The 26,396-nt window shown below is 42.0% G+C and overlaps 1 protein-coding gene across 2 annotated transcripts; it reads left to right on the forward strand.

Moving 5' to 3' along the window:
* The first annotated feature begins 1,294 nt into the window (after nucleotides 1-1,294).
* Nucleotides 1,295-11,081, forward strand: LOC147881688 (lactoylglutathione lyase-like). Of its 2 annotated transcripts, XM_087401340.1 has the most exons (9): nucleotides 1,306-1,962; nucleotides 2,516-2,693; nucleotides 2,850-2,974; nucleotides 3,453-3,517; nucleotides 3,723-3,935; nucleotides 4,033-4,080; nucleotides 4,335-4,442; nucleotides 4,587-4,727; nucleotides 10,715-11,081. In XM_087401340.1, exons 1-9 carry the CDS (start codon nucleotides 1,767-1,769, stop codon nucleotides 10,754-10,756), a joined length of 1,116 nt encoding a protein of 371 aa, XP_087257466.1. In that variant the 5' UTR covers nucleotides 1,306-1,766; the 3' UTR covers nucleotides 10,757-11,081. The 2 variants fall into 2 exon arrangements, with proteins under 2 accessions (XP_087257465.1, XP_087257466.1); XM_087401339.1 differs by having other exon boundaries at nucleotides 1,295-1,962; nucleotides 4,335-4,727.
* The last annotated feature ends 15,315 nt before the right edge of the window (nucleotides 11,082-26,396 follow it).

The following is a 26,396-nucleotide window of genomic DNA, read 5'->3' on the forward strand; positions in this document are numbered from 1 at the left end:
TGTGAGAGTTGAAGCTTACTGTAGGCAATGAAGTCTTAGTACTCGATAAAGAATGGGAGCAAAACAATATTTTCATGCCACCCAAATATTTACGAAGCCCTTTAACAAGCTTAATAGTCGAGATTTCAGAGAGCCTAAGGAAGGGATAAGCACAACAGTAGCATTAAGGTAGTGGAAATTCCATACTCGACGAGATAGAGTTGGTGTTTGGGCTTCAAGACTGGGGAGAGTATGGGCAGCTACACCTTCTTTTAGACTGAATTTACTACTATGGAGGGTGGCGATGGGCAAACTTTTGGTAAGATCTCGGCTATGAAAATGAAACCCCCGCATCCCTTAAGATTGTCTGCTATGTAGTAACTTCAAAGAGACACATATGCATCTGCTATGGGAGTGCCCTACTTCTAGGGAACTTCCTTCCTTTTTTTTTCGCCAAAAAAAAAAAAAACCCCAAAGGAGACATGTAAAGGAGGTGATGAGACATGAGTATTAATTCTTCTTATGTATTTGTCTTTACTCTTTGAGGTATAAGGTTTTGTTTCTTCTTATGCACTTGTCCTTTCTTTTTAAGGTAGGCCTTATCCATGTTGACGTGCACATGCCATCTAGAAGCCCCTTTTTTTTCCACAGACACCCAAAAACAAGCCCACACACACTTGGCCAACAATGAGGGTCATGTTGCAAGTGGCCTACCCTGACAAGCAATAGGTAGATATCTTGTCTTGAGGGGAATCGAATGTGGGCAGCCGCTTAGAGGGCCTCCCTGCACATGCCAGTGCGGTTGGTCCAGCCCACTAGCATGGAGGATTTGCATCATGGCTCCAAAATGCAACGCCTAGCATCTTCCCTAACATTGGACGGTTGGGTTGGCTTTGTGGATTTTGCCAATTCTAGCCCAGCATTCCATTGCCCAAGCCCTGCGATTGGTGCATAGACTGAGAGCTTCTTTCCGATTAGTTGAAACAACTTGCAACAACCTTGTCAGGTCCTCATTTTTCACAAGCTGGGATCACAAAGCTTTCATGGGGATGTGCTTGCTGGCTTAGCATCTCCCAGCTAGAGTTCCTAGCTTTAGTATATGGCCTGAGCTGCCGAGAGAGAGAGAGTGTGTGTGTGTGTGTGGTGGAAATTGTCTATTACTTTGGGAGGATGATTGGTGCAAAGGGTAGGGATCTTAATCATCATCATCATCATCACATAGGAGCCGTGCAAAAGAAACGGACAGGTAGGGAGAGAGCTGGGATATTATCATTATCATTATCATTATCATAATCATAACAATCATCACACAGTTTTGGAAGAAGACTCAAGAGCATCAATATGCATCAAGCTGAGCAAAAATTCCTGCAGCAAAATCGGTATAATCAGGAGGCAACAGGGAATTAAGACGTGGATTTTGTAGGAAAGATTTGACAATCAACTGATATAATATACATAAATATACACACACACACATCAATCAATAGATAGAATAGCAGCAGTAGATGCAAAACCCATGAATGCCTGCAGGATTTGCTGAGCATTCATGGTGTTCATCAGGCGGTTGCAGGTGTGAAGAAAAGCAGCAGCAAATTCCTGAGGGCGATGGCTGCTCGCCACCATCCACCCACAATCATCATCATCTCTTGAAGATAAGCATTTTCTCCTCAAATTCAATCGGTTGGGAAGAGAGATTGCAACGATTTTTACCAGGCAGATTTTGGGGCACTTGGCAAACGCATATCCAGAACCCCCCTTCCTCTTCATCTTCCCCTTGATTTGATTTGATGATGGCTGCTCATCATTGCCTCCATTGCCTCTCCTCAGTCGCTGCCTCTTCCTCCCCTGCCCTTCAACGAGCCGCTGCCTTCACCTCCTCCTCCATTGCCTCCTCTGCCCAGCCCGAAGCTTGGTGCCGAACCGCCCTCCACGGCTTGTCTCTCATCTCCCCCCTCAACCTGACTTCCCTCCATCCCCTCCCCGGTATTTCCTCCCACCCTCCCTCTTCCTTCCTTTACAATTGTATTTTTCTCCTCATTTTGATCCCTCGTCGGATTGATTCCGTGTCCGCCCGCGTATTTCTGCACTACCCATTACTTCCTTTTTCGATATTCACATGCTCTCATTCGAGTTGGTCGCTTGCTCGACCCACAAGGATGGTAATCACGTCACTCACGGATCTCACAGAACGAAGAGATTGGTAACGGAAATTCGTTACCGCTATCCAGACTTAGGCAGCGTTTGCTTTTCCGCTTCAAAGATGTTTGCTGCCTTAATCTTGAGGAGTCGTATGGTTTTGCGTTTGGCGGCAAGTCGGGATATAAGTCGAACATGAATCTTCAGGAACATTTCGATACTTACCAAAAATTCATTCTGGAACTATAACCTCTTCACATGCTAGTTCCATTCCAATTTGGAATTCTTTGCTTGATTAGATTTCTGGCATTGGAGACGGGTTTGGTCGAAGGTAATGCCTGCGACTGTTGCGTACGTTGGGCTTTCATGTAGATTTAAATCGACCCTTCGGACTCTGCAGGTTCCTATTTCCAGAGTTTTCAGAGACGGCAGAGCCCTTTCCAATCGTATAATAGGGCAAACATGGCGACAACGGGAGCTGCCACTGACAAAGAAAGCAGCCTAGAGTGGTCTAAAAGAGATAACAGGAGACTTCTTCATGTTGTCTATCGGGTTGGGGATCTGGAAAAAACGATCAAGTGAGTGAAACCTGATATTGTTAATGTCTGATCAGTGTGATTCGTTTCGGGTATTGCCAATGGCCTTGTTTTTACAAAAGAAGCAGCATGCGCTTCGACTCTGCTTATCGTGCTGAAAACAGAGATGCTTGTCTGAAGGAAAATGTCTGACCACAGATTCTACACAGAGTGCCTCGGCATGAAGCTGTTGCGAAAGCGGGATATTCCAGAGGAAAGATATACAAACGCATTCCTTGGTTATGGTCCAGAAGATTCACATTTTGTTGTTGAATTAACTTACAGTAAGTCTTAATTCTTTGTTGGCATCTACCTGGCCATGGATTATGTGCCTAAGGGCCTTAGCCGACATCATTTGCCATTCTGGTGGGTCGGGCCATCTCTTGGTTGCTTTGGCCAAGAGTAGGATGGTGTATGGAAATTACTGATTGGGGTGTTGTATTCACTGAATTATTTTATTTATCTGTTCCAAGGTACCCGAGTTAACTTTATATGTCAGCATGCCGTTTTTCTTTGAGTTCTGCCTGCCGTCAAACATCAGCGCTTTTAGCTGCCCTAATTTTATATCAGCAGGCAGATACGGGATCCTGTAGTAACTAACGCTTCTATCTTGATTTTTCCACTCCAAATGCAAAGATCTTACTTTTAAGAAGAATGCCAAATAGCTCTTTTGAAAAGACGTAGGAGCCTTGACTATTTTTCCATCTCACTGGGCTGCTGGGATATATAGTTCATTGTTTGGTTCCTTTCCCTTTTGGACAGACTATGGAATAGACAAATATGACCTAGGAACAGGCTTTGGACATTTTGGAATCGCAGTTGAGGATGTAAGTTGATGGCTGACCTATGACTTTTTTCAAGGCATTTCCATGTGTTGGGATCGTCTAGTTTTTTTTGAAGTATGTGCTCTATTTGATAAGGACTCGAGAGTCAAGTTGGAAATTTAGTATTCTGAAGCTGTCATAGACAGGATTTGCATCTGTGTGTGTCATCGTCCATGTATGTTTGGTCTGTTGCGTGGAGTCTTTTCAGGTTTATAAGACGGTAGAGCTTATCAAAGCAAAGGGAGGAAAGGTTTCTCGGGAACCAGGTCTTGTTAAGGGAGGCAGTACAGTGATAGCATTTGTGGAAGATCCTGATGGCTACAAGTTCGAACTCATACAGAGAGGGCCTACACCAGAGCCCCTCTGTCAAGTCATGCTTAGAGTTGGAGATCTTAATCGATCAATCAGTTTCTATGAAAATGTAAGCTCCAGTTTCTCTACATCTAGTTGCAACTCTTTTCCTTTGAAGGGAGTCTACATGGACTCAATGTGTGCTTATAAACTGCTATTCTATTCAGGCTTTTGGGATGCAGCTTCTTCGGACTCGTGATAACCCAGAGCAGAAGGTATCATATTTTACCTTTATTGCATGCAGGTCAGGTCTTAGGAAGTTCCTGTATGTCTTTTTGGGCAAGTATGTATTGAATTTGAGGAAGGATCAGGGATCATCTGCAACATTTGTGCTGGATCTATATTTTAAACCAGTCAGAGAGTTAAGAAATTGTGTGTATTTTATTGGTTTTTATAAGCATGTGGTGCTTAACGGGGGTTGGCAATTTTTTGTTACCCAAGTCCTACTGTTCGTCTGTGCTTTTTGCAGTATACTATAGCGATGCTAGGTTATGCTCCTGAGGACAAAACCACAGTTTTGGAGCTGACTTACAATTATGGTGTTACTGAATATGACAAGGGCAATGGCTATGCCCAGGTGCAGTGTGCTCTTTGTGGTTGGTGCACGTATATTGCTCTGGAGTTGCTGCCTTTTTGTTGTCAATGTGTAAAGGTGAAGTGTATCAAGTTTCAAGTTAGATTGCTGGTATGCGGGCTTAGTTGCATCGTGTTTGGATGGCAGATTGCTGTAGGGACAGATGATGTGTACAAAATGGCAGAGGCTATCCGGGAAGCAGGTGGTAAAATTACTCGGGAGCCAGGTCCTTTGCCAGGGATTAACACCAAAATTACTGCCTGTCTTGATCCAGATGGCTGGAAATCGGTAGGTTCTTTGCATCTTTCTAGGTTGCTTGCAGAGGTGTGATAAATTGTACTGTCTTGTACTAATGAGCATAATCATTTGGCTTTCTTGCTAATATTTCTATTTCTACAGAGCAAGTCAAAGTGCACAGATGAAAGTAAGAAGCATGGCCAGTGAAAACTGCTCCACATGGTTGGAACACACAGACCAGTCACCCTTAAGCTCTACACGTATAAGACCTTGGCCAAATGTATTACATTTGGGCAGGTCATACCAAGAAAAATGAAATGGAGTCAGCATTAGCAACTTCTTTAGCCCAAGCACAAAGTTGGGATTCAGTGATAATTTTGCCCATGAAACATATGCATAAGCCCAACTGCTGGGATTCTCGCAACGATTGAAGAATAGAACCTTTATAAATCACAGTGAAGTGTGGAGGAAGACGAAAATTGCTACACTGATTCATGACATAAAGCACGAAGGGTGTCAAGCTGCAGGGATGAAGAAGGGAAGCTGAAAAAATATTGTTTTACAGTCTTCTCGTGGCTGAGCTGAAGAAAGCTATTGTTTTGCTTCATCCAAGAAGAGACAGCTGGAGATGTAAATTGAAAAGGAGAAATTCTTGGAATATCGTTGTTACAGTGGAGGTAAGGGCTTTTGGGAACATTTATGGCCACCAAACCAATACCCCTCTGCACCGCAACGTAGAGCAAACTAGGGGTTGTTGGCTCTGTCGTGGCAGATCGGAATGAATTGTCAGGTCCAAGCTACGTGGCATTATCAAGGGCAACAGCATGTTGTCGTTGGACGCTAGCTAGAGTTGCAGTGTGAGTGCAGCAGCAGGTTAGCCTCCTTCGCCGACTGAAAATCTACCATCCGAGGGATTCCGGGATGTGTTAATCGAAGCATATAAAGGCTCCTGGAATTGCTAAGGCAAGACACAGTCACGAGTGCGGGGATGAGGAGTGGATGAAAGCTAAATGGCAGGGGCGGAGCCTGACGAAGTGGTAGCCATTGCTACACACTTTTTTTTTGTGTGAAAATTTTGATCCTTTATATTAGACAATAGCTTCCCCTGAATGGGGAGCTGAAAAGTATATTAGCAGATCTCACTGTTAGAAATGCACCAACAGAGGGTACGCACAGCGGAAGACTAATAGAATAGCCTAGGAGCTCACACAGTGTGTGTGGGGTGTGGAATGACAAACTTCTTAACTTAGTGTGCATCACATACATGTGTAGACTCCTCAATAGACAATGAACCAGCCAGATATAGAAACCACCAAAATAATATATTTCCACCCAAAGCTATGGACACAATACAAAAGTGATAGATCCAAAGTCCCGCAATGGTGTGGTCCTCTGATCTTACCACAAGGTACTTCTAAGAGCAGATTTTCTCCACAGCATGCTATAAAAGCTCAAATTAAGAACATCAAGTACATACCAGATTGTCATACTACTTGTGTGCTTGCTTTGAAAGCAAACCATGCACCTTATCAAGGCACATACCAATAGCCTATGTAATCGTGTACAGTCCCCTTCAAAAGTACAACCACCATCTAAACATGAAACCCTAGGGCACTCCATGGAATCCACTCTCGTGTCAGTATCAACAACACGCACCTTGAAGATACCAAGTACTCTATGCTGTCCTTCACCTTCACAAAGGTATCTGACTCCTCGTCGACCCACATCTCAATGTCAGATATCATCATTGTGGTCTCTAGGTCAGCATATCTGACCTCAAGTAACACACGGAGATGTCACCAAGAACTCTTCGATTACCACATTAGCTTTGGCTTTTGTGTTGCCCTCTGAATCTGCATCGGACTCCCTCTTGTTTTTGTGATCCACCTTCTTCTTTCTGCAATCCTTCGCTAAATGGCATGGCATGTCACAACAGAAGCACTTATTCTTTTGCTTCCTCTTGGAAGTGTCCTTGTCATCAAAGTCATCCTTCTTGGACTTGCCACCATTAGGCTTACCCTTCTCTTTGCCAATGTAATCCTTCGTCAGTAACGCCTTGTCGTCTTTGTCGTTGTTGTAGAGCTTCTCCCTAGCTTCTTCATGTAGCAATAATGGATCCAACTCCTCAAAAGTCAAAGGTTTGGTCCTCTGTCTTGCTGTCACAGTCGTAACGAAGCTTTTGAAACTTCGTGGTAGCCTCCTCAGTACCGTCAAAGCCAAATGGCACGAGTCCATCTTCTGACCAACGGATGCTAGTTGATCCCTCACCACCTTGACCTTCATCAAGTGGTCATGTACCAAATCTCCTTCAACCATATCAAGGTTGTAGAGCTGATGTTAAAGAAGCAAGATCCGGGATGTGTTATCTGTCTCATACAGATCCTTTAGAATGGTTGATGTCTCTACTGACGTGTCAGCCATCTAGATGTGAGAAACAGAGAGTCCACCGTAACCCTATGATCAATGCCAGGGCATGGGCATCTCTGTCTTCCCAAGCTTCGGTGTCTTCCCCTCCTTGTTCACCATATCCTCCGGCTTCGCCTCCACTCCCGTTGTCAGTTTCCACAGTTTTCGAGCCACTAAATGACTCCATATCTTCACCTTCGAGATCGGGTAATTTGTTCCATCCAAATTCCCCAGACTCTCGAAAGTTAGGGATGGTGAAAGAAAGAAATTTGGGGGAGGAGGAAGGGAGAGCAAGGGCTGAAGAGGCTAAAGAGGCTTCTGAGATCTACATCTCTACTGTTAAACCACACAGCAGAGTCGAACAAACTTAACCTTCCATAGACCAGAACTCTGTATGCACCTGGTTGAACGTGAGTCACCCTCCTCCTCGCAAGGGCATTGTCCTTTAGTCGTGGAAGCCAATTCCCAAGAGCTTCTGAATCAGGGTCGTCCTTCAACAAGGTCCTTGCCTTCAGGCTCCCATACCTGTGAGCCTCCCTCCTACTTGGGCACCAACAGAGGATACACACAATGGAAGAGTTAGACAGTCCTAGACTAGTTCTTCTGAAGCCCTAAGCAGGAATGAGTAATTCATGACAGAAAGTACTAGCCTAGGCTAGATACTTTCCATGTAGAGAAGGGGCAACAATGCTGAAATAAGCAGAAAGTACACTGCTAAAATGAGCAGGAAGGTACCTTTTAGAGTTGAGTAAGCCAAGGGCTGGACGTACAACAGTACTTGTGAGGGGCTGCACAACGTCAGGAAAGGTTAATTCCTTATTGAATTTCAGATCGAGCATTGCTATAAGAATCCAATTTGGCATTATTACAGTGTATTGATCAAAAGCTGAGTACAAATGAGGCAGCTAGTCCTTTTCAGGCCGTTTACAACTTTGTATATGGGATAATTCCCTAAACTGCCACTGGCATCATCCTAGCAGCCTAGAGTACAACATCAAATAAAAATCCACTAAGCTAACCCCCTTTGTTACAATCTCTCTCTCTCTCTCTCTCTCTCTCTCCCTCTTTTCATATTCTGCCCTTGTGTTGAGTTTTCAGTGGACCTCGGGCAAGCATGGCTTGAATGGAACAAGATTTAGTGTCACTCCATGCTTCAACGCCCCTCCCTTATAGGACCTGTGAGTTTATGAGTATGCTATGAATGGAATAAAATAACTCAGTGCGTCTATCCTTCCTAATTAGGACCAAAAGTACATTTATATTTACTTTTGTATCCTGTGACAATTTGGTTCGTATTTAGAGCGAGGGAATAAATATGCAAAATTCCCTATTTTCTGATAATGAAGTAGGCATAGTTCACCACTTGCAGAGGGATGATAAAATGAGCAGAAAGTACACTGCTAAAATGAGCAGGAAGGTACCTTTTAGAGTTGAGTAAGCCAAGGGCTGGACGTACAACAGTACTTGTGAGGGGCTGCACAACGTCAGGAAAGGTTAATTCCTTATTGAATTTCAGATCGAGCATTGCTATAAGAATCCAATTTGGCATTATTACAGTGTATTGATCAAAAGCTGAGTACAAATGAGGCAGCTAGTCCTTTTCAGGCCGTTTACAACTTTGTATATGGGATAATTCCCTAAACTGCCACTGGCATCATCCTAGCAGCCTAGAGTACAACATCAAATAAAAATCCACTAAGCTAACCCCCTTTGTTACAATCTCTCTCTCTCTCTCTCTCTCTCTCTCTCTCTCCCTCTTTTCATATTCTGCCTTTGTGTTGAGTTTTCAGTGGACCTCGGACAAGCATGGCTTGAATGGAACAAGATTTAGTGTCACTCCATGCTTCAACGCCCCTCCCTTATAGGACCTGTGAGTTTATGAGTATGCTATGAATGGAATAAAATAACTCAGTGCGTTTATCCTTCCTAATTAGGACCAAAAGTACATTTATATTTACTTTTGTATCCTGTGACAATTTGGTTCGTATTTAGAGCGAGGGAATAAATATGCAAAATTCCCTATTTTCTGATAATGAAGTAGGCATACTTCACCACTTGCAGAGGGATGATATCATAGTACTTAGCAATAGCAACATCTACCTGGGCTTCTATCTCTGGATGTGATGCTGCAGCAAGGGTATGAAGGTCTATTAGGTTAAACTGAGGAAGGTTAATTCCCATATGGCAAAGATAAAGGTTCCATATGGCAAAGCTATGAAGCTCTATCAGTTAAACTGAGGAAGGTTAAGTCACACCGGTTTGGGTGAGACACTGTGTATTGCACCTTCCTCTTCTGCAGAGTGTTAGGTTTAACAACAAGGTTCACACATTAGCCCGGGCCCTATGGTCTTGAGGTTACCACAGCAATGTACCTTCCATCCTCTCAAGACTCCCTTGCCTGCAAATGAGCTATCTACTGTGAGAAGTATCTTCCTGCAGACATGGGGGGAGAGAGAGAGAGAGAGATGTATAGATGGTACCCAAAACAGGCTGAAAATAGAGCTCCCGTCTCCTCCGGATTCAGTGCAAAATCCTAAGAGGGGATGTGAAGAACTGTGTGCTCCAAGCGTTGGGCACTTTTCCTTTTACTCTCCTGAATCTGGAAGATTGAAGCCTGTGATATGATTGGAGAGAGAGAGAGAGAGAGAGAGAGAGAGAGAGAGAGATCTGCATGGTGCAATCTGTATAAATGCTGCTCAAAACAGGCTGTCCTTGCAAACTCCTGAGACGAGAGATGTGGACTGTGTGCTCCAAGTGTTGGGCACATTGTCACGACTTGCCTTTTACTTCTTACTCTCCTGAACCAGAGGATTGGAGCCTGAAATATGATGGGAGAGGAGGGGACAACTCTCCCTTCATATATGTCAAGGGATAACCCATCTAGGCCTACCAATTGGGCCAACCGGTAGGAGGCAACATGCCATGTAGCCAACCTGTCATGTCACCTGCTGACTACACACATGGCTATCTGCCACATCATCTGCCAACCTGACATGTGGCTTTTTGCCATGCTGCTAGTACAGCCGTACTTGCCAAGTTGGAAAGTCAGGCTGCCACCTTAATAGCTGGCCTGTTTTGTGGATGAATAGACAGCTTAGGCTACTGTCCATACATGAACTTATTATACTGTCCGTACATCAGCTTGTCTGTCTGACTGATGGATAGTTGAACCTTAATGCAACTACCTTCTATTGTATTGCTCATGACTTCTCCTCATATGGGGGCCTTTAGGTGAGCATCTATTCCTTGGTAAATGTCTAAAGGGAGAAGTGAAGGAGGGGATGGCTAAAAGGGCCCATCTTGATGGGCCGTTTTGCTTTATGTTGGCCATTTTGAAGCATTATACAGGGGAACTTTGGCTCGGATGCCACAAACATGTTCTTTTCTTGCACATTTTTGACATGTCCACTGCATTCCATGCTCTTTGGTGGCTGGAATGTGTTCCCAGTATGTTCAGCACTTTTTAAGTCAGCTTGGTCAATAGATGTTTCAATCTTGACATGTTTGATAACTTGCTTTTTGCTCTAGTGTAATTTCTGGTGTAACGCTGTGGTCTGTTCTTATCAAAGTCACATTGTGAAATGCACATTCTGGAGATTTTGTCGCAACTAATTTAGTTTCTTGTCTTGCAGGTTTTTGTTGACAATGCAGATTTTCTGAAAGAGCTGGAGTGAGATATTTGGTGTAAACGACCTGGTTCAATGGTGGAGTTCTTCCTATGTTTCTTTGAATGTTGTACCTATCTTTTAGATCTTGGGAGAGTTTCTATACAGAATGTGGGCTCGGTTGCTCCTTAGTAGATGACCCCAACCTTGGGAATCTTCAAGTCTTCCTAAGGGGACGCGTTCAAAGAGGCGTCTGTAGGAAGGGGATCTCTTGGTTATTTTTGACATCTCAACACATTAATCATCATTATGCTAGTACCTGCATTTATGTGATTAGTTTGTTATGCCATGGGAATGCAGTAATAAGAATTTCCAAATTTATTTCTGGATGAAAGCTGAGCATCTGTAGTGTCTACGTAGAGTTTATATATTGAAGTTTGTCAAATTGTTCAACTTTTTTTGGACCTATAGTCTTTCAGTGCTCCATGACAATAAAAATTTGTAGATTAATGCAGAACTGCATGGTTTTGGTTCCAATGTGAGTTTTGCTAGGCTTGCAGAATGTAAGGTTCATCTCATTTCCTGAAAGGGCCTGATATTTCTCTCAAAAAAAGAGATGGTTGTCATCTAGGAAATCAAGTTAATGGAATGATGTGCGCAAAAACTTATGTATCAGGATGAGCTTAGGTAATATGAGGGCCCTCACAAAATCTTAAAATCAAAACTATTTAGAGTGGTAAACTTATGGTATTTGCCCCTACTCAAAAATTGAAAATATCATTTTGTATTAGTCGAGGTGGAAGAGGGGGGAGGAGAGGTTTGGAAAAAGGAGGATCCAAGGAAAGACATTAAATTAAGGGGAGAGGGGGCCAACAATCAAGAGGAGGGGAGATGTGCCATTTGAGGGGAGTCCCCTTCGATTTGAAAAATTCAATCTCTTTGGTTCCTCCTATGATCAACAACATAATGCTTCATAGCCCATTGGGCTCTGTGTGTGTGTGTGTTTTTTCACCCCCAAAAAAAAAAGTGTGTGTGTGTGTGTGTAATGGGGGAGGTAGCAAGTTTGAATCTGCTTCGGAGAGAGAAAAGGATTGCTATGTACACCCTTTCCTTAATTAATGTGAATTTCCAAACTAAAAAATAATGCCTCTTAGCATGCTTTAAAGCCTATTGCTATTTAAATGCATAGACCTTGTGGGGTAAAATAGATGGGTGGACTGAAGGTGATTAGTGCAAACAATTGAAAGCCAAAGTAACCGAGTATGCCAATATTGTTCATGAAAGATAATTGACAAGAAATAATAAAATGCATGAGTCTTGATTACAAGCTAAATAGCTACAAGTATTAAGGATCCCATCTAACGAGGGATTGCCCTTTGCCCTTTAAGGATGCACTAGTAGTAGACTCCACCGTATCATTGAATACCCTGACACTTCTGTGTAATGGTTGTGTAGTAGAGCATCTATATGAAGATGGTTCTTTAAGGAGACTTGTAACTACTACTATTGAAGCCAAGGTAACATGTTAGACGTGCTAGGCATACAACGAGCTCAAGTTATGGTGGTATTCATTAAGGCAAGCACAAGGATGCAGGTAAAAACCTTTGGCATAGAATATATGTACGTACATACATACACACACACACACTCATGCACAACGCACGTTGCACATTCCCCCCCCGTGTGTGTGTGTGTGTGAGAGAGAGAGAGAGAGAGAGAGCATTCTAAGAAAGATAAGGCTAGCAAATCCCAACCGGTCATGAATAAATCTACCAAGGATATAACAAGGTAGTAAAAGTCGGTAAAGGAAAAGTCCATGTAGTCATCCAAAGTGTCACGATAGCATCTTTTGAATCCCACTTTAGTACTTCTTCTAAATATGATCCAATCAATTACCTACAACTCGCAAGAGTAGACTTATTACATGCCTAGGGACATAGCATTTCAATTTGCTTTCTTGTCCATTGAGGTTAAAGTCCCCATCGCAACACTGGTATAGGGAACTCCTAATTTATGAAGATACCATTCCGACTGGATGAGCGGAAGGTTCCCTATAGCAGGGAAAGGCATGATACCACCTAGTGACAAGGAGATCCACGAGATCTCCAACAGCATGACGCACAAGAAAACCCAACTCAAATTACTAAGGTCCTTGTGAACAAACTAATGATGGATTCACAATTTTTGGCCTTGTGTAAAGTCCAATTTCAGAACAGGACCAAATAAAAGTTTGAAATTTTTCAATATCATTGTGCTATGGTTTTGTTCTATCTTAGAGAAGAAATAATACTTGAAACAAACCAAAATAATTAAGCCAAATACTTTATACATGCACTTGACATATAGAACAAAAATAGAAAGACCTATTAACCTTTGCGAGAGACCTCATGGGTCTATGAGACAGTCCATATACCGAAAAGTGACATACTACATTTGGATAGCGAGAGAATCGGGGGAGTGCACGAGGCTCATCTCCTCCCAAATTATTATAGGGCATAGCCACATTCTAGTACTCTCATAAGTGGCCTTTGGACCATCAATTTAAGCTTGAGAATCGTTGAGTTTGGATTTCAAGTCTCTAGTCAATGCTTGCCCATCTCGATAAACTGTCCATTTGCCTACCCTACGTGCTTCCTTCAATTTGGTGAGTTCACTATTTCTTTGTTTGAGCTAGATTGGAGTGAGCTCCTCAGATATCCAACTCTTTGTACCCTTCAGCTATGTGTTTGTCTGAGGATCTTAACTCTTGCTACCTTTCCTTTGAAGTAGACTTGTGCTTATATGCCATTTTGACTCACAATGCATGTATGACTTTCGTCCCATTCAACTTGTGGTACCTCTTCTAAAGACATTGTTGGAAATTGAGGAAAGACACTCAATCCTCACACTCTCTGGCTGCGAAAGAGAATCAACTCCATCTTTCACACACATTGATGCACCACACTCATGAATACCTCACTCAAACTATAGAGAATAGACAACCTATACAAGAGAGAGAAAGGGAGAAAACTCACTCTAATCTTACTCCACCAAACAATGGGCAAAACAAGCTCAGAGATGAGCTTAAGACGACCAGCAAAGGGCTGGGCAAAAGTGAGAACTCTGTAGGCTAACTCTTGCTCCACACATGGAAAGGCTTCAGTGGTTGCTGATGCTGAACTGAGGGGGAGGGGGTCTTCTTATAGGGGTTGGCTACCCTGTTGAAGAAACCGACTTGCTAGTTGGTTTTCTCCCTAGTGGGTCGACCGGCCTAGTTGGATGGCTCAACCTTAGTTGGTTGGACCAACTAGCGTAGGGGTATGCCTATAAATGAGGCCTCTCTTGGCCTCCTTCCTAGTTGCTATTACTGGGCATCTTGCACCCCCAATCTATTGAAAATCATGTAGAACCTACAGCACCCCCAATCACCTCCCCCTCATGCTCCAATGCCCCCATATCCTCCTCATATGGGGGCTCACAACAAGTGGGGCAATTGACCTCCAATACCCCCTCTCAATGATGCAACTGTGGGCCGATCCCCATATGTTGAATGAGGTGTTCCATTTGCGTCCGGAGTGTCGGTGGTTGGATAGTATATCACCTCAATGATGTCGTTGATGATGCCATCAATGATAAGCTCTTGAACAAAGTGGTAATGGACCTCGATGTGCTTTGTCCATACATGGGAACATGGGTTCTTCACAATAGCAATGCAATTTGGTTGTTGCACATGACCACCGTCGCCTCCTCCTGAAGCATGTCCATATCCTCCAAAATCTATTTGAACCACAATGTCACGCATGCTACTGTGCATTCAACTCTGTACTCCGCCGTTGTAGATGAAAGGGCAACTTCTATTTCTTTCTTACCATGAGATGGCTCTTGTGCAAGCACAAAACAATAGCCCATTGTCAATTGCCTGGAATCCGTGTCACCTACCCAATCAAAATCACAGAAACCATCCAACTCCACCCCCATGGTATGTGATGCGTGCATGTACCTTCAAGTATCTTAGCGCTCGTAAACATGCCCTCTAATGATTTTCCCTAGGTTAGGAAAAAAACTGATAGAGCAGCCCTATCGCATAAGAGATATCTGGCCTGGTGTTTAGTTAGGTAGAGCAGGCTACCCACCATCCTCTGACACCTACTAGCATCCACTAGCTGAGGTGAATCATGTACAGTCTCAGCCCAACCTCCACGAGGGGTCACTACAGCCTTGTAGTCCTCCACCTGGAATTGCTTAACTCCCGACAATATTTCTCTTGCGAGATGAAGATGTTGCCCTTACTATGCTTGACCTAAGAACATAAGGGAGAGATCAAGGCATCCACGTACAGGATCAATACCAGCATGTTCCTCTAAAAAGAGATAAAGATTGGCATCAAAAGTACTTTCAGCCAACCCAATTGTGGAGAAGAATTCATCGATCTGCTGCTACCATGCTCGTGGGGCCGATTTCAACCCATAAAACGCCTTCTTTAATATGCATACGTTGGAAGTGGAACCTAGAGCTTGAAATCCTAGTGGCTGCTCCACGTATACCTCCTCCTCGAAGGTCCCATTCAAGCATACTATTTTGCATGCATCTAGAATATTGGCCATCCATGATGGGCAGCCAAGCTATAGCAATCCGAATCGTCACCATTCAATATCTCGAGGAAAATGCCTTAGCGAAGTCAAGACCCTCTGCCTGAGCATACCCTTTTACCACTAGCCTGGCTTTGTCCTAGTTCAAGCTATTAGCAGACTTGAACTTCAGTTTATACACCCACTTGGTACCAATTACCTTCTACTTGTAGGGTTTGTCCACCAAGTCCCAAGTGTCATTTTTAACAAAATAGCATCCATTTACCTTTCACATGGCATGTTGGATTGTCCCCCATTGTCATCTTTGAATTGAGTAGAGCACTCTCCATTGTTTTGAACCACTCTCTTTTTGTAGGACGTGTTTTGAAGCCCCGTTGTCCACATACCAACTTTCTTGCCCTCACTCACTACATAAGCAGAGCAATGCTCAATGAGCAAGAAGAGAAGAGCTAGTGTATACAAGAGAGAGAAAGGGAGAGAATTCAGATCTTATTTCTCCATCAAATAGTGCACAAAACAAGCCCAGAGATGAGCAAAAGACAAATAGCAAAGGGCTTGGCTATAGGCTTACTCTTGCTCTGCACTACCTCTATAAAGGCTTCAGTATAAAGGCTTCAGTGTGGCTCATGCTAAATTGAGGGGGATTTTTCTAGGGGATCACTTTCCCCTTGAAGAAAATGACCTGTTGGTCGATTTTTGCCCTTGTGGGCTGACCAGGAGGTCGGCTAGGATAGCGAGGTTGGATGGGCTGACCAGCCTTAGTTGGTTGGGCCAGTCGCCCTAGGGGTAGGCCTATAATAGGGCCTCCCTTGGCCTCCTTCTTAGCTACTATTGTGCATCCTGTAGCCCTGTGCTACGCAGCTTGCACCCTACAATCTGCTGCAAATCGTACATCACCTGTAGCCCCCATCAATCAACTCCCCCTAGTGGTCCAATGCCCCCATTTCCTCCTCATAGGGGGCTCATAGTTGGGGACACTGACCTCCAACAAACATATGATTATGTCATCTATGTATTTCTCCTCATCATCATGAAGGCAACCATCTTTTAGTCCCCTAATCCGCAATATCGTCTCATTGCATGCTCTAGTTTCTTGCTCTTTAACTTCCATATAGAGATCTACTCTATTAACTATGTTGCTAGCATCAACAACCATTTCTTGCTGGATTGAACTCACTTGATTAGTGATCATATCCTTAACCATGGAGACTAATTTTCGATGTCGATGGAGATGCATTGCATTTGTGTATGACCTTTGCTCTTGCTTTCCATTACTCTCCATATCTTGCACTTTGCTCCTGAGGACTACAAGTTGAAATTTGAGCTCTAATTTCTTGTTGCAAATTATAGATTTGCTCTTGTGCGTCTGAAATGATCCTCTGTATGTATGCCTTTGCATAGGGGGTGGGCGTTGATAAGGTTGTAAAGGCTTGGTTAGAGGCATCGAGAAAGCAAATGATTTCACCTTGAGCATGTACATAGCACGATTAGGAGAACAACATCAAATTGAGGTTCATGTACTTGATCCCTGCGTGTCTCCCTTCCTAAGAAATCCACAGGTTCGTACAAGTGATCTTGTCAAGTGGTTTAAACACTGTGACTTCACCTTGATCACTGTCATCCTCTTACCTTATCACTCTGAGTAAGTGAATAATACATTTTACTTCATTTCTTCTATCATTTGTTATCGTAATGTTGACTAATGAATCTGTCTTTTTTTTTCAACAACCATTGGAGCCTAGTGTGTATTGATCTTCAACAAAAACAATCTTTTCGTATGAATTCTCTCTATGGAACACATAGGAAGCTTGATCTGTATGTTTCCTTTCTTTACTATAGCCCTATATCAATAAAGCTCTAAGTTGCTATCTCACCATTGTTAACAATAGGATTTTATCTTGTAAAGGCCTAAAAAGGTTATTGGATGTCTTGGATCATTGTCTACCAAATGTGGACTTGCTAGATAGTGTCCAGATTGTTGACTTAAAGGTAAGGACATTTTTGGATGTTCAATGATGTTTTTCGCCTCCTCAATTATAAACCATATCTTAAGGTTGTTAAGTTTGTGCAATCGCCCCAATAGGATGATGCCCATTCATGTGGGTGGAGGACAATGATTCATGCCAAGTATTTTTTAGATACTTTGCAAATCCACAACCAGACAAGGTAAGTATATAAATTTATATATTCATAATGACTCTTGTACAAATGTCATTGTGAAACAAAATATAATCTAATATTTCTTATTATTGTTCTTGATTGCAGGTTGTAGAGGAAAGCTTTACATCAGTGTATGTGGATGGATATAGATCCATGGTCATACAAAAGCTCCTAAGTGATGCTCATAAATTATCCCAACGAAGATGTAGAGAGAGATCAGAGCTAGTGCTTCCAAACCCAAGGAGCCCGCTGCCATGAAGGCTACTAATATCACGAAGCCTATTGTTGCTAAAGGGAAGGAGCTTACCACCACAAGTGGTATGAAGGAACAAGGGCATGAGGAAACCATCATAGATGAGGACAGTCCCAAAGTGGAAGAGAAGCTTTCCAGTGAGGGCCATCATAAACATACAAAGCAACCTGATGAGCAGCCTCATCCTGATCAGTAGACCAGCAGCCTCCTTCATAATAGCCTGATAAGAGCAGCCTTCATAATAGCCTTCGACTTCATCTACATAGGAGTAGATATTGTCATCATAGTTGGACTTTATATTTTGATTATAACAGACTCATAGTATTGATACAATACCTATAATATGAGTTTTTATTTATCTCAATAATCCCATTTGGGATGTCTCTACTTATGTATCATTGATTTTTGTATTGATACAATTGACATGTAATATGAGTTTTGATTCTGTCAATGATTAATCCCATTTGGGATGTCTTTACATAGAATTATTCTTTCTCTTATTTGCAGTGGGTATAACATGTAGCATTAGTCTATGGTAGAATTATTGAATTCAAATCAAGACTTAAGGGCACCTTCTTACAAGTCTTTAAAGATAGCATATGGGAAATTAGTAAAATTAACAAAGATCAAGACCTTACCACTTGTAAAACCATAAGCTTTCCAATATGAATGATTCATGTACAAAAGTTTCATATAGGATTTAAAAAATTTAGTTTGCATTACTGTTTGTTACAACTAAAGGAGGAATGTTACAATTCAAAGTATGTATACAGCTTTAGAGCTAGACTAGTAGCATAGCTTCTCCAGTATGTTTCCCCAATAATTGAGAGTATAGAGCTAGACTAGTAGCAGAGGTTCTCTAGTATGCGTCTCCAATAGTTCAAAGTACAGAAGCAGAAAGCTCAAGAAGAGATGACGATGAGATGTTGGAGTAGACGTTAGAGGAGAAAATGGTATAGGAGGAGCTAGTGCATGAGGAGAAGATAGAGGATCGTGCAGGTGCGTCACGTGCTCCAACTGCATCAGAGTCCTCCTAAGGAGCGTCCAGGTATAGCGGAAGCTAAAAGTTTTCACCGCCGCCAACAATAGAAATTGCATTTAAAACAAGATCCAGAAAAGCAGCAACCTGCGAATGAGGATCAACCTTCTCTATGAGTTGAACCATGGTAGATATCTACACATGTACACAATCACTAAGATCAGTGTGACTGTTGGTCACTAAATCGTTGAGAAGTACTATACATGTACAAAAATCATGAGAAATCCTATACATTGTTATTGAGATGTAATATAAACAGTCTCTTCAGTGATGCTTTTGCATTGAATTGTGTTCTCCCTCCTACACAATAGCTGTTGTAATGTTTTGTTAGTAACAAATGAGGACAATGAAAATATAACAAATGAAGATAATAAAGAACCAATTTGTAAACATTCTATGCACCTTTTTATTGTTGATAATGAATGAGAATCCTTTCGAAATACTGTCCTCTGTCTCCACACGAATGTCATGATGCAATTGGGCTAGCATACAACACTGTCCTATTGAGATTACACTTACCAATATTCTAAGACCTTGATCTCCAATACTTTGTTTTCAAGGCCAAACAAGTTAAGGTCTCGGTCCATTGGAACTAATTTATCCGCAATGAACCTATTGCCTTTGTAGTAAAAAGAATATCTAAATTATGACTTGCAATCATATCCTTAATGATAACCGTACTTGGCACCCACAGTAGACCTTGTTCGATATCGATTTATCCCAACCATCATCCAAGAAGTCAAGGCTCTCTTCATTTCTAGTTGCTTTATAGGTGAGCATTGTTTTGCACACCTTGACTAGATACTTGTTAAACAGGTCAACAAAAATAGTGATTGGCATGCATACATTGATTTTTACAATTCTTCTAGCAATGCCCGGATGTAAAGATCGTTGAACTTTTGCAAATAGCTTAGCCATGTATGTCTCTGTCACACTAGTAAGGGGCTTTGGGTAGTCTATCGTATTCCATAGCAAAAGATCTTGTCTCCTCAACACACCGTGAGTGTTTGCTTTGTCTAACAATTCATAAAATGGTCATAGAAGAAGATACATGTCTGCGCTAATTGAGTTGCCGATCTACCTTGATATTGTATTTCTCCTATTGCTCCATGCAAGACATCCAAGAATCCCAAAATGCACTCCACCGACTGCTATTCTTCATATGATGATGGATACAAATCCGAAAACCAAAACACATTTAGTTTATGTAGAAAATAGCAATGTTTGAAACTACCATTCCGAAATTGAAAGGGTTAAAAACTCACAATTGAGCATGTGCTGCAGAAGATAATTTGGATAATCACGTAGTATTTCCTTAATACCTTTCTTACCATCTATTGTTATGAAATCTTTGACCCTGCCTTTCCAAGAGCCCAGAAATATATTATTCCATTGTGGTTTTTTCCTCCTCATTGGTTGCATTAGCACCCAAGTGCCTTTCAACACAACCATCTTTTTCTCGTGACCATCTGCATTCACCCTATTGGCAAACTCTATAGATGATATGCATGTTGCAATTCACCGAGAAACAACTCTCACCTCTATGTCTTGGTCTTTTGCATTCTGAATTACACACCGCTTCACATTGGGATGCCTTGGGTTGCCTGTTGCCATGGATGATTCATGAAAGAGAACCAAACTTGCAAATGGGTGAAATGCAAGTGAGAGAACTAGGAGAAAAGTAGGAACGTGAGCAACAAAGCCCATTTAGGCAAGAAAGACGCCCTCGGGTGCCTATTGCCATGAATGGAAAGTGCGAGCAGGAGAACTAGGAGGGAAAATAGGCCCCAATCCTAGACTCAAGAAAGCACATTTGAATCTTTGATTCATACAAGCAGGAAAACTTGTTTAGGAGGGAAATCATATTTGAGTCTGCGATCTTTTTTGAAAATGCCTCCTTGTCTGGTTCATACAGTTGTACATCTGTAAAGTTGTCTCTCTCTTATGATGTGAAACTATTTTATATTTTCTCTATTATCTCAACATTACGTTGGCGCTCTTGTGATTGGTGGAGAGGGATTTTTCATTGTAGCCAAAAGGCCCCAAAATGCGTTCCCTTTTTCCCTAATGTGGGGCAAATTTGAAAGGGTCCTCAAAGTGCTAACAAACCCAAAATAATTACAAGGGTCCCCAAGTGTGTGTGTGTGTGTATGTGCGTGTGTGCGCGCGTGCGCACCCACACACACACACATGTGCCTCAAACTAGAGCTACATGCGAAGGATGCCAAGCAAGTGGAGTATTCATGTCCTTCCTCGCGGGCTCCATGGGTCCAATAGGGGGATCGGATGATACAATAATTATGACCATGAGTTCTTGTCCAATAGGGGTAGGTAGAGATTGAGGGATTCTTTGGGTTAAACCCATAAGAGATATTGGAGATAATAACTATGTGTATCGGCAATTATCCGAGGTAGCGCACGAGGGTGTAGTCTGAGAGGAGGTAGGAGCCTATACTTCTTTTGTAGTAGTCACCGCAAACGTGATGATACCATTGGTCCCCCCGCCACAAATGAGGGTATGCTTGGGCCCTCTTGGGATAGAAATATTGGGAAGAGGATATCTAGTGTCCAATCTTCTTCTACTAGTATTCCTATTCCAAGCAAATACACACCTCCCTCCAACTAGCATTAAAGGAGATCTTTGACTCTTGACAATTTCCCCAATCCCTTGCATAGGTGGATGGACTTGCTTGATCCCCAAAGAGAGTGATAGGATTTATTTTCACTAGGGGAGACAAACTAGATTATTTGACACTACCTATAAGATTTTAGCTAAAGTCTTCAGCATGAGGCTTTGCCCATTCCTCCCAAACCATATTGATGATATTCAAACCAGTCTTGTTCATGACAGAAGCATCTTGGATAGTTTTATTTTAGGTGGGCTAGAGATCTTAGGTGGTACAACGAGGAGTACGCACGATGGAGGCTCTTATTATGGGAAGGCCAACCACGAAGAGAGAGTAGTGGACCCAACAGAGCAATTTTAGCCATACCAAATTGGGCAATCGGGGAGGACAATGGAGGTACCTATGGCATTTACAATTGGATACCTCATCTTGGAGCCATTTGGAGGGAGTTCCATTGGCTAAGGGAAGAGGTGCCCACATGTGCTTGCTTGCTTTGATTCAAGGAATCACATGCTTTCAAAGTGGGCTTATACACAAGAATCCATTAATAAAGCTCATGGTAAGAACTAATGATGCTATATCCATCTTGGCAACATTATAATACTACCACTATTCAAAAAACATGAGAACTTATAAAGTAAGGAATGAGGCAAAGTAAGGAAGAGGAAAAATACATGATAAAGTAAGGAATGTGGGTAATGAAGAGGGAAAATACTCTAATGTTTAGCCAGATATCAATAAATGACAAATGCCCAACACTAGAGTTTAGAACTAAATTTGAATCTATACTTCCACATACATTTAGTGGATCATATATATAGAAAAATGAGTTATAGTTGTGTATGTTAATGATTCTGTTGCAATTCGACTATGTGAGGTTTTGGTTTGAGAAAGTAATGGATGCAAGTAGAACTGATATAGGAAGATTCCTTTGAAGTAGTGGGGCGTGAGTCACGTGGCTCAAAACAAAGGACTATGATTACTATATGAAAATAAAATGGGACCCAAACAATGAAGCATAAGCATAGCAACATCCAAACATGATCCTAGTATCATGGAAAACAAAAGATAACAATATTAGGAAGCACATAAAATAATACATTGTGGAAGAGGAAATAAGAATATTCGTAGGAGAGATTGGATTTCTTGGGGCATGGTTATCAAGGAGAAAGCAAAAGGGAATAAGACAAATGTAAAGACTAGTAACTCCTAATGCACCAACACGATAAGTCTAAGAAAGATCATTTATATTAGCTCTTTGACATGAAATGAGTTTTAAAGATGCATTTTGTGGTGCAAGGCTCCAATGATTCTTGTGTATGCTAGTTTATATCACTTCAAGAATTTATAATTTTAATTTCAAATTGTGTTTGCAAAAGCTATGCTCCATTAGGACAAAGGTGATGGTGATAATTTACGTGATGATCATTATTAGGAATCCAATCACGTTGAAGAAAATTTTCATACAAATACCTTTGGGACATCTTCACCACAACATATCTTAAATCCATGTATGAGAACTCCACAAAAGTGTCTTTAAGAACATTTTTCCTTCTACTCTTAAAGGCAAATATAGGAACGAGCTAAAGTTGTACTTGTATCCATTAGATGAATGATACAAACACATTGAATTTTCTAACACATTGTACTTATTCCTTCCATGACTAATATATCCCTTGCATTTTTTCAAGTACTTTTACTTCTTTGACATTACTTATCTATAGCATATTTACCTCATCACAAATACAGCAACTAGGAATACTTTGCCTAGCAAGAGCCTTCACATTCTTTGCACCTTTGCTTAAAGTCTTCACATCAACATATTTTGCTTGCATGCCATATGCCATATAATTTTTCCTTGAAATTCCGTTTGTAAATGCTTGACAATACATTTGTGCAAAAACAAACATTCTTCAAAGCAAGCAATGTGTTATTACACATTATTAGTGTGCATGCAAGTGCTCACAAAAATGCACATCCTCATTAAACTGCAACTTTGCTAACTATTACATTAATAAATTTGATCTTAAGATAAAAGAAAGGCATCATGCTTAAATGCATGCATCTACAACCCCTACATTCATACATGTGGAGTAACAAATGTAATGTCTTGCAACTCATGTGATATTCGAATCCAACTTGACATAACTACGAGAGGCATGTAAAAACACTCTGTATAAATTCATCCACAAATGTTAAAGATTATTACAATAAAGCATAAATTGTAGACAAAGGTACTAAAGGAACTTAAGCACTTGCTACCGCTCTTATACACAAAAGAGCCGACTTCTGAGGGCTTCAACTTCTCTTGCTGGCAACAAATGTAGCATTCCTTGTGACCTTCAATAATCGTTCAGCTACTTGTCTAGAGCCCTAGAGAAGACGCCTTAGCAACATATCTCACCAACCTTTGAGACAAGGTACAATAAGAAAAGAAACTCATACAAAGTGGGCTGATGCAAAGGACTCGCTAGGACCCTTGATGAGTGATACTAAGAAACTCTAGCTATTACTCAAAATCCAACCCTTGATGAGTGATACTAAGAAACTCTAGCTATTACTCAAAATCCAATACTCAAAAATCGCAAGGTAGCAAAAGATGTGACCTATGATAATCGTGCAATGGCAACCCTCTGGTGAGATGTGAACATGTAGCTCATACCTAACTCTATCAGGTCGTCTCTTGCAACGATATAAGGTATAGCCTCCGTGAACTTTGTATCCAATGGACCATATCAAGAGTGACCTCAACTCTGACAATCCTCTTTGAGTAGATCCCACATAGGATGCATAGTTCGTACTCTAGTCAACCGCTGCATCGAGCGTGGTCCCTGTATCTCTAGCTTCATAATTCCACGTCATCTATTCCCGCTTATCCACTTTGGCCTCATATCAACCAGCTCCTCCTTTCATTCCACACTATCTTAGAACCAAAGGAGATGGTGGTGCCGCATGAGATAGAGGTAGATCAGTTCTAACCGCGTGATATGACATTTGGTTCTAACCGTGTGACTGTGTGAACCGGTCTACCTCTACCTCATATGGCACCATCATCTCCTACTCTCTATTCTGTGTCAGTAGGATCTCTTTATATCGCCACATCTCAATCAGATGGAGACCAATGTAGACCTGATCATGAAAATGGATCAATCGAGAAAGTTGCCCAAAACAGAGCCCCTATGAAAAGGCAATGGTATGCTCCACGTCTGACTCCACTTCCTCCAATGTGCATAGCTGTAGACCCACCACTCTGGGTGTGATTGCGGCTCTCCATGCCGAGAGAGAGAGAGAGAGAGAGAGAGAGAGAGAGAGAGAGAGAGAGAGGGAAAGAGAGTACCATCATCGAGAGGCCTCACGGGCCTATGGGACAAATACATCAAAAGAAAGGCTTCATACAAGCCTCTATGGACTGAAGCAAAGGGCGTGCTTGAGCCTTGTTGAATGCTATGCTAAACTATAGAGCTGAACACAATACTCAAAACAAAAAATTGAAACTAAAAAGCCGAAATCCGACATGGTGGTGGCTCTCCGGTGAGCTACAAAGATGTCCCGAATCTACATCTGTCTCATGGGTGGCGAGCTCAACCTCTGTATTCCGTAAGCTATGTCGAGTGACGCCTTGTCTCTAGTAGTCTCCTCTGAGCACAACTGAGATAGACCGGACCTTGGTCATTTATGCTCTGGTCACTCTCTAGGTCCTGTGCGATCTGTGCGTCCCTAGCTCAACATCACGTCCCTCATGTCAACTGGTTGCTTCTCCTCCACCCCACTATGTCTTGAAGCTGACTCAAATGCATAGAAGTCCATGACATGTCGCTGTGCTCGATCTACGTCAACCTCCCGTCGTGTAACTCCTATCGCGTCTCAATTAGATAGGGCCACATGCAAACCTCGATCACAAAAGCGGATCAACCGTGAGTGGACCAAAGCCGTGCCACTCCTGAAAGAGGGAATGGTATGATCCCTGATAGTTCCAATTTGCCCTTACGGAAGGCCCAAGGAAGCCTTAATCTTAATCGACCTATAATCGGGAAGCACTGAGTTACGCTTCACCTTGCCGGTTACTGAGGGAAGCCGAAAGGGGAGGTCGAGACAGCCGTAAGCAGAAAGGGGGCATCAGGTAAAGCATAAAGCCTTTCCGCAGCTTCCAATCGCCCCCAACCAGGAAAGCACTTGAATCGGCAGAAGGGAAGGGGCCTTAGTCAGCAGGTGCTCTACACTTGACTGAGAACGATCGAAGGCTCATGGTATTCCACCATAATACCATCTGCTCATTCCCTGGTGAGAGGGTGTGCTTGGATTTACTTTTCTTGATAAGGCCTGCAAAGACCAACCATGTTGGGTCCCAAGAAAAAAAAGGTGAAGTTCTCTCCAGTATTCCCATAAAGTTGAAAGTACTAGTTGAAACTTTAAACGTATGTCGACTACTTCTAAATAGCAACTTTGATTATGTCTGCCCCTTAAAAGGAAACCAATTTCCAATGTACTATACATTTGTTTGTGAGCTCTAGAACCAAATATGTATATATATACTATTCATCTGTTTGTGAGCTCTAGAACATAGAAGTTCCTAACCAAAAAAAAAAAGTGTCCCCTCACAGTCAATCTCCTCTGCAGGCAAAACAATCCCATCCTCCCGAACATTGCTACTGCAAAAATTATCAAGCTAAAACTGGAATAGATGAATGGTTCCCGGAACAAAAATATCAGAAATAGCCACAGCTGGCTACCAGCTAGTCATCAGAGAAGTACATGGAGTCTTCAACATCCGAAAACAAAAACCATGAGATCATTCTCCCAAACCTGGCATTAAAAAATTCCATGGCACACAACTACACTGCAATTTGTGTGTCTCAGTGTACATGCTATATCATATGCGTGGAAAAATTGCAGAACCTTTCAACTATACAGAAAACACCAACATGTTGCAATAAAAGGAAACGAATATGTGCTCATCAATGCAACATACTGGAATATAGGTGGTGTCAGCAAATTTCCCATCAAATCAACATGATATTACTATGATCCAAGTACTCAAACAGCAAATGCCCTTTTTTTAAAA

The sequence above is a fragment of the Dipteris shenzhenensis genome, chromosome 30 (assembly GCF_047967505.1).
Source record: "Dipteris shenzhenensis isolate YYH24624 ecotype China chromosome 30, Dip_SZ_1.0, whole genome shotgun sequence".
Classification (NCBI taxonomy): domain Eukaryota; kingdom Viridiplantae; phylum Streptophyta; class Polypodiopsida; order Gleicheniales; family Dipteridaceae; genus Dipteris; species Dipteris shenzhenensis.

Bases quoted from the DNA above. Each gene is read 5' to 3' on its own strand.
- LOC147881688 (XM_087401339.1), top strand. From the start codon at position 1,767: ATGATGGCTGCTCATCATTGCCTCCATTGCCTCTCCTCAGTCGCTGCC. The intron at 2,694-2,849 runs GTGAGTGAAACC...GTCTGACCACAG, and splicing joins GATCTGGAAAAAACGATCAA to ATTCTACACAGAGTGCCTCG. The intron at 2,975-3,452 runs GTAAGTCTTAAT...CCTTTTGGACAG, and splicing joins TGTTGTTGAATTAACTTACA to ACTATGGAATAGACAAATAT.